Consider the following 9,452-nt stretch of genomic DNA (forward strand, 5'->3'; position numbering starts at 1 on the left):
GGAAGAACATTGTGTGAGTGAATGGACTGACCTATAAGGACTTGATTCAAAATTGGTTACAGTCCTCCTCACAGAAAATTCAGCTGTGCCTAGAGGACAATTAGCCTCATTCAGCAATTTTCCAGGGCAGTCTCAAATTTGCCATGTCAGGTTGGCCTGTGCTAGTGTAACCCTGTCGAATTCATATCATTGCTTGATATTGGATCAATATTATGATGAAATTTTATGATAATAATTTGATTAGTTTGGTTTTCCTTTATTACAGATGTTAATCAAAAGGGAGATACACTGATGTCTCCACAATTCCGTATTTTACCTTTGGCCATTATCGTGTTGCAAGATATAATGTATTGATATAGGCATGATTTTTGTATTGATCGCTTGTCTGGTATGCAGCGCATTATCATTGTGCATGTGCTTTTTAAATTACTTGGAAGTTTATGTTATTTTTTAATAAAAAATATTATGACACTGGGAGCATCTATGCATGTTAAGATTCAAGTGGTATAGAATTCTTTATCAGAAAAATTATTTTTCAATGTGGTTTGCAAATGTGCTTTGTCAGCTCATAATAATCAAAAGACAAAATCTTCTCTGTTGTCAGCTCTTATGCCACATTGACCATTAGCAAATTCTAGACTATGATATGCATATACATAGCTACATGGAAGGCATTTGCTAAGTCTCAGTACAAACTCACTGTCTCTTACTGACAAAAAAACCCCCCAATAACAGTGCCACAGCAATTACCCAAAAAAGAGGTGCAGTTATATACACATTTTCCCCCTTGAGGTAAAAAAAAGATTTATTTATCAAATTACTTAATATTGTTTAATATAACTCCTGTTGAATCAAGGCTATTATAAGTGATTGCCTAGTTTGGAAATAAAGCTAACCCAGAGTTAAGCAGCGTATGTCCAGATCACTTCCCACATTTTCACACCTCAAGAAAATTGGAAATATCCACTTTTCTTTTCAGTAAATTAGTTCTGTGTGTCATCTAAAAAACAAAATGTGGTTAGTTTTTAACTTTAAATCGAATAAGCCAGACTCATATACCTCATATTGAAGCTAGTTCACTTCTCCTAAAAGATATATTGTTTGTTGTTGTTATTGTCACAGGTATAATTAGCTACACCATGGAAACCCTCATTGATGCAAACACTGAATTTGGTATGGATCTTTTAAAAACACTGATGAAAGACAATCCTGACGGAAACATCTTCTATTCTACATTGAGTATCGCTGCAGCTCTGAGCATGGTCCTTCTTGGTGCTAGACATAATACTGCTGAGCAGATGGAAAAGGTAGTTGTCCAGTCACAATTCTGTTCAAGAGAATCAAAGAATCATAGAAGTCATGAGACAGTATTGTTGCAAGGTCTACACATATTCCCAGCTATGTGGAAATCACTAGGCAATGTTCCCCACTGAGACCTGAAGCACACAACTAAGAAAAGTGTGTTTGAAATGTCTGGAAATAAATTATGGGAAGAAAATACAAAGTTTCACAGCCCATATAAAACAAGGATGGGAAGAAAATGCAGGTGGGATTCAAAGAAACTCATTCAAATGAAGAATGAGAGATTTTGACATTGCGTACTCAGAATGAATGACAGTCAAACTCTGGGATACTATATGCACAAGAAGAAGAAAACACATATGTAGTTGGGGTTCAAGGGGAGCACAACTCATAAGTCCCAAAACCAACAATACAACTCATTACAATGGTTTTCCAGCTTTGTTCTGACAAGTTGTGAAGCTCTTTGGCACTTCCATGAGGCAATAAGTGAGGCACACCTCAAGGCACAGGGAGTGGTAGCAAGCTGTTGAAAGAACAGAGCTATGTGTGTCAGAGGGCCTGTCCTGCACCCCTAAAATCACCTGCTCCTTTTAGGTGTATTGGAGGAAGCTCTTCCTATTGTTAGTGCTGAAATGAGATTCAGCCAGTAGCCAGGTGGACTTCTGTAACATAGAATGAAGGGGTAGAGTCCCATCTTGTTCTTCATTTCATGCAGCAAAATGTAAGTAGGTTTCCCCAAAAAGAACTTGTCTATCAGTAGTTTTCCATTATAGCCACAGGGGAGTTGTCTTCCAGTGCATACTGTCTATTCACAGGAGTGGGCGACCTCTGAAGGGCATGCTGGCTGGGGATGGCAGGGTCTATGGTCAAATACGTCTGGAATATGTAAGATCTATTTGGACACAGTTTCACCAAGTATTGAGTCATCTCTTTTGTCTCAGCTACACATGAGCACTCTGTAGGGAATAAATGCATGTGTTTTTCCCCCCCCAGTAGAGCTCATGAAAATATGTATGCCATGATTGCATAGAGCACAATGAGGGATTTCTCATTCTATATTTTCTGTTACAGGTCCTTCACTTCACTGAGATCACTGGATCTAAATGCTCTAAGGACTCTCCTGTAAGTGAACTATCAGATGCAGCCTATCTCTTTCAGCTATTCAATTAAGGAAGAAAAAAAATGCAGATCTAGAATCAAAATACAGGTAGTAGAGAATCCCGAACTAGAAACAAATCCAATAGCAGTAATCTGCTGTCTTTGAACACAACCTGGTGTAGTAACTAAGAAATCTGAGCTGCAAAATATCCTGCATCAGAGAAGCCAATTAGTTATTAAGTGCCTGAGCCCTGAAGTCACCTTCTCTCAACACCAATGTACTCCATCTGCAACATAGGGTTAAATATTAACCTACCTTATAAGGCTATTGTGCGGATTAATGAAATGATCTGTGTAATGGGATCTGAGCATTTGAAATGTGCTACAAAAAAGCCCAAAATAATACTAACTTGTTTACTTCTTACCTTTAAGCCATTTGCCATCCTGAGTATAATACACACCTTTTCTTTTTTGTGTGTAATATTTTCTGTTAAGATTAAAACTATTTTACTATCTCTCCAAGAGCATTTTAGTGAGGCATTGTCATAAATATGTTGTTGGTTATTTTTGGTGTGCATAAGTGTGTGTTTTTAAACCATGTGTAGTTAATAGAGTAATGCAAAGCAGACCTTAGAAATGATACTTTTTGGATGGCATCTCCCAGACCTCCTGCACAAAGAATGATGGCTATGGGTGTCAGCTGGGATATTATGAAAGCTGTAGTCCAAAATGTAATAATAATAATAATAATAATAATAATAATAATAATAATAATAATGTTTCCAAACTCTTATGCAAACCCTGATTTGGAGTATATGCCAAACTATTTTCACAAGAAAGCAGTTGTCCTGTTTAACAGCTTTTGCTATTTGAAGGTTTCTGGGCCGAAGTGTGACAAACCTGGAGGACCGCATGAACAGTTTAAGACATTGTTATCTGCCATCAACCAACATAGCAAAGATTATGCTTTGAGTATGGCCAACAGGCTGTATGGATCAAACACTTACAACTTCCTACAGGTAAGAAATCATGCTTTCCAGGCTTCTTCACATATCAATCCAATTTTGAATGGTGAACAACACACACCACATGAATTTGGTAAAAGTGTTAATAGTCAATGGTCCTGAGAACTTTGTCACAGAAAACTGATTCTGGTTATTTAAATGGAACTTTGCGAACCCATTAAAATCAATAGGTCTTATGTTATCATGACTAATTGTTCCACTGATTTCAGTAGGTACTTGGATGTGAGCTTGCCAGTGAATACCAGGTGCTGTAGTCTATATTTCAGATGAAGGAACTGGCAAAGCAATCTCTGAGTATTCCTTGCTTAAGGAAACCCTATGAATTTCAACTTCATTGCTATAAGTTAATAAGTGACTTGGAGGCACATGCAGTACCTTCAATTCTAGTCATGACAAAAAATAGATTCAACTCAGGAAAAAGGTATTTAGTTGGATTGGAACCTACATGGACTAATCACTTCACTCCAGTTAGCTTTTTGTTGTTGTGGTGTGCCTTCAAGTCATTTTTATTTATGGCGATCCAACCTTATCATGGGGTTTTCTTGGCAGAATCTGGTAAGAAGGGGTTGCCCTTGCCTTCTGAGGCACTCTGAGAGAGTGTAACCTGCTCAGTAGGTTTCCATGGTCAAGTGAGGACTTGAACCCTCATCTCCCAGGGCCTTAGTCCAACATTCAATTGACTGCTGGTTCTTCCTGTTAGCTGTATTTCTTTTTATAAATATGAATTTCTGTGTGTAAGCCTGATATTGCCATCATTAAATACTATCAATTTGAATTTGCTCTATAACAGGATCTTGCTCTAACATTGATCTCATTGGACCTAAGCTTTGAAAGCTTTGATATTATGAAGAAAATGAAAGCCATCTTAAATCAGGAAAGGCACAAATTGCACTTTGCAGAAATGTGTTTAGAACAGAGCTTGTAAAAGTTACTATTGTGCAAATTACGAAATTAGTACCTAAATTCGGGCATTTATCAAATGTATAGCCTGCTTGGCAGTATTACTCTTACCTCCCTCCCATATACTCTCCATTACATGCACAAAATACCACAATGAAGAAGACATATCACTATCATAATTGCCTCACCTGATTAAATTAAGTCAAAACTGCATAATTTATGGTGAATGGCTAATTGCCATTCACCAACCATATATGCTGAACCATCAGGACTTCTATGGAGCACCCATTTATGTTCACCATCAGGTTTCTGACAGACCTGATTTCATGGGTAAAGAACTGTATGGGTAAGTATACATATAAGCTTGCAGGAAGATAAATGTGAAAATCTACCTTTCTCTTATATTCTCAATGAATGTGATCACTATTTAACCCATAGTCTGGTGGTCACCTTTGAAGTATAGGTAGTCATCATGACTGTTGCTATAGCATCCAAGAAGAGTAAAAAAAGGGGGCTTTTCACCAGGCATAGGTCTTTGTCTTACTTGTCCAACAAATATGCATTACAACAGGGAGACCCTTTTGAAAGATCAGTTAAAAAAAGGAAAAGAAATACATCCACATTTCTCTTTTACGAAACCTTCCAATTCTTTGCAACAGTCTGCACTAAAGAATAATACTGGGGAGATGCTGGCCTGCCAGATGTTTTTCAGATTAACTCCCTTAATTCATTACCAATGACCATGCTGGATGGTGCTGATAGAAGCTGAAATCCCAAACATCTAGAGGGACAAAGATTTCCCAGTTTAGTTTTAATTAAACTGTCAAAACAGTGGGAAGTCAAAATGAGGGAACACCAAAGTAGAAATTCCCATTTGGGAATGAAAATAATAGTTACCTTATTATCTTTAATTCTGCATAGCAATACCTAGATTGTACAAAGGAGCTGTATCATGCTGAGCTGGAAAGAGTTGATTTTAAGAATTCAACAGAAGAAGTTAGAAAGAAGATTAATTCTTGGGTTGAAAGCCAAACAAATGGTAAGAGAGCATCTATTACTCCTTACTTAGTTTGCATCCAATCATTTTTTATGTTCCTCTCCACTGTTTTTCAAAACTGGTTTTAAAAAATGACTGATTGACACAAGTTTTCAATTATCTGAAGATAATTTTCCCCCTTAACATTCATTTTCAATAAGGCAAAATCAAGGACCTCTTTGCTAGTGGAAGTATTGACCCAAGAGCTGTCTTGATCTTAGTGAATGCCATATATTTCAAAGGAAAGTGGAAGGTGGAATTTAATAAAAAGAACACACATGAAGAATCTTTTTGGACTAGCAAGGTACGATGTGTCTAAAAGCTTGCAGAGATGGAAATGTATCTATTACAATCTGTTCCACCATAATAACTGACCATTTGTACATGGTGGCACAAATATTTAGAGCTAGGGAACATGATATTTGTTTGACCTACAGCTCTCAGAACTCCTTGGCCAACACTGGTTATGTTGGCTATGGAAATTCTAGGAGTTATAATAATAATTGTTAGTCCCAAGTGGAAGAGTCCTGTTGAATCAGCGTGACTTGTGTAAAAGTTCACTCATCAAGTTCGTATTCATTTAGTGGGTTTGCTCCAGTGGGGTTTAGACCTCCAAATGTTTCCAAAATCTGCAAAGATCAATTTTGGGCATTCTCATTATCCTGACAACAGATGACTTGCTGATTTAAAGTTTTGTTGACACTGGAAATTATGTCAGCTATCTATCTATAGTCAACATTCATGTAGCATATGCTGTCCCCTATTCCGCCACCATGTAATGTTCAATTTTCGCTTTATTTCTCAGAACAAGAGCAAACAAGTACAAATGATGTTCCTGAAGGATAAATTTAATCTGGCTAAAATAAATAATCCACCTATGGAAATCCTTGAGCTTCCTTATCATCAGGATGAACTAAGTATGTTTATTCTTCTGCCAACTAACAAAGAAGCTCAAGACCAGGTATTTTGGATTGATTTCTAAGATTGCTAGCAAAGGAATTTAAATGAACTAATTTAGATTTAGATGAAGTTTGTAGTGAACATTTAGAATATTTCTGATATTCTAAAACATGAGAAGAGTAAGGTGACTAAAGTCCAAAACACACTGCAGAAATAATCCAGTTTGGGACCACTTTAACTGCCCTGACTCAATGCTAGGGAATTCTGGGAACTGTACTTTTGTGAGTCATTCAGCCTTATTTGTCAGGGAACTTTGGTGTGAAGACCAACTACAGTTCCCAGGACTCCCTAGCATTGAGCAAGGACAGTTAAAATGGTCTCAAACTGGACTACTTCCACAGTGTGTTTTGGAGGTAAGTCACTCATTCTGCGACCCTTCCTTCCCTACATTTAAAATAGCATGTGATATTTAAATTGCTGTTTTTAGTGTTAAATATCTCACCAATGTCAACTTTCATTTCTGGGCACAGTCATCTGATAGCCCCCAAATGCCAGCATCTGTTGATGCTGAAGTGTCTTTGATTTCACATATCATGAATAGATTGATAGATTTAACAAACCATTCCTTATCTGTAGTGCCCCAATAAAGAAATAAATACACAAACCAAAAAAATAATTTATTTAAAATGTTTATTGCATTTTGAAATGGCCCAATTTCCTTTGTCTGAATTTGTATGTCAATTTACACAACAGTGTAGTGCCACAGGAATGAATGATGATGATCCTTGGGGTTATATACCTCCTTATCTCTCTCCTTCATGACCACAAAAATAATACAGACAATTTCTATCCCACTTTGATTAAATGGTGGATGCTGTGCCACTAGACCTAGAATTGTGGGTAATCTTAACTGTGGTTTATTTAAACAAGCCAACTTTAGACAATTGGCTCCAGACAACTCTCTCTTGGACCACATGCTGTCAGTAGGTGGGGCAATAACCCAAAATGAATGGAGCCCCTCTATGGCTGGCATGCTGCTTCTCCCCCACAAACACATTATACCTATTGTAGAGAGATCTTGTAGCACTTTTGAGACTAACTGAAAGAAAGAAGTTGGCAGCTTGAGCTTTCATAGACTAAAGTCTACTTCCTCAGATCCATATGGATTATGTAATTCATATGCATTATTTCTGTTATAATTTGTTCTGTGCCTTCAAGTCGTTTCTTACTTATGACGACCCTAAGGCGAACCTATCATAGGCTTTCCTTGCCAAGTTTGTTTGGAGGGGGTTGCTATTGCAATTTTCTGAGGCTGAAAGAGAGTGACTTGCCGAAGATCACCCACTGGGTTTACATGGCTGAGCTGGGATTTGAATCCTTGTCTCCCTGTGTCCTAGTCCAGCACTCAAACTACTATACAACACTGGCCCCCTCATACTGACAAACATATTCACTGAGAGAAATACAGCTCACATGTCCCCAGTCAGACACACACATATGCCCTTTGCACGATGCAGAGGATTGAGCTAGCACCTTGATGGACAGTTTTACTGAGGAAAAGAAGAGAAGAATGGAGTGGATTCAAGCAATGCTTTGTGGAACTGCTATTTGAGATGTCAACTGAGACTTGACTTTGTTCTTCCCTCCTCTTTCCTAAAAGAGGAATGGAGCTGAACTATAGGCCTGTTACAGACTGCCAAAATAAAGCTGCTTCGGGTCTCTTTGGAGGTATGCTATTTAAATGATGCATGGGTCCTAAGAGTCCGGAGGTCACGCCAAAGCCACACTCCATTCCTAAGCACTGGAGTGCAGCTTGGGTACAGCTTCCGGATTCGTAGGACCCATGCATCATTTAAATAGCATACCTCCAAAGAGACCCGAAGCAGCTTTATTTTGGCAGTCTGTAACAGGCAATAGCCTTGAGAAGTGTTCCTCAATAGCAGTTTAGTTATTTGAGGCCTCATCCAACAGCCCAACAGACCATGGGTTCCTCATCCACGTCTTAAAGTTGGCTTGCTTGAAATTAACAATAGTTAATGGTAAGCACAGCTTATTAGTCCAGATAACATGACAAACTGTGGTTAAGTGAAATTGGTGTTAAAAGTATTTGAATCTCTCTTTGCAACAAGTGGAAGGAGAGAGGAGAATGTGAGTACAAAGCTCAGTGCACCAAAATGATGAAAAACATATTGGGTAAAATGATTTCCATTTTTTAAAAAAATAGGACAACAAAAATTTAGTGTTGAAATGAGCTAAATATATTTGATATTTTGTTTATCTCTTTCATTCAGAATTGTCCACAGACTATTTTTCCAAATAAATGATACTTGGTTTTATTGGTTTTTTCCCCTCAAGCTAAAGTTTTATTGGAAAGATTTTGAAATATTTTAGAGAAAGGTTGTTTATTTTAACAGGGACTATACATCTTTCCCAACTATATTTTTCACTTTCTTTTGTGCTGAGTTGTTGTTGTTGTTGTTTTCTTGACAGCTTGAAAGAGAACTCACATCTATAAAGCTGAAAGAATGGACCAGTTCAGCAAACATGAAAAAGCAAAAAATGAATGTTTTTATACCAAAGTTCAAACTGGAAGAAAAATATTTACTCAAATCAGTCTTACAAACCATGGGGATGACTGATGTGTTTGTGGAGGGCAAAGCTGACTTATCAGGCATGTCAAGAAACCATGAACGTAATCTGATTGTGTCCAAAGTCATTCATAAAGCTTATATTGACATCAATGAAGAAGGTACAGAGGCAGCTGCCTCTACTGGTGTAGAAGTGGTTCCAGTGAGTGTGGAATTGCTTCCAGAATTTAGAGCTAACCACCCCTTCATTTTCTTCATAAAACATAATGAAACTGGGAGCATCCTGTTCAGTGGTAGATATTCCTCACCATAACTGATAACCGATGCTGAAATCACAGCAAACTTCTTAATTTGTTAACTGTGCTGAAAGATATAAACATACGTCAATTTCTAGCATAGGCAGACTTTACTCTCTTTAAAAAATCACAAAATCTTAAACTTAATCTCTCCTGTACATACATAGGCATATGTACTTTTAACCTATTCATTACTTTCATGTCTGTGTTCCTCTTTTTCCCATTTAAAAGAGAAATAGTGTGTATAATACTGCAAGTACACTTAGCTCTGTTACATTAACCCCACCTGGCACCTGTATTCAGCTAA

General features: G+C 37.5%; 1 protein-coding gene across 1 annotated transcript; it reads left to right on the top strand.

Annotated features, from left to right (window-relative positions):
- Positions 1–1,139: 1,139 nt before the first annotated feature.
- LOC149316985 (serpin B11-like) lies at positions 1,140–9,162 on the top strand. The gene is made up of 7 exons (XM_089516621.1): positions 1,140–1,307; positions 2,374–2,424; positions 3,276–3,419; positions 5,247–5,364; positions 5,523–5,665; positions 6,167–6,322; positions 8,752–9,162. Exons 1-7 carry the CDS (start codon positions 1,140–1,142, stop codon positions 9,160–9,162), a joined length of 1,191 nt encoding a protein of 396 aa, XP_089372747.1.
- The last annotated feature ends 290 nt before the right edge of the window (positions 9,163–9,452 follow it).

The sequence above is a fragment of the Sceloporus occidentalis genome, unplaced genomic scaffold (assembly GCF_023333645.1).
Source record: "Sceloporus occidentalis isolate IW3139 unplaced genomic scaffold, rSceOcc1.0.p SCAF_3, whole genome shotgun sequence".
NCBI lineage: Eukaryota > Metazoa > Chordata > Lepidosauria > Squamata > Phrynosomatidae > Sceloporus > Sceloporus occidentalis.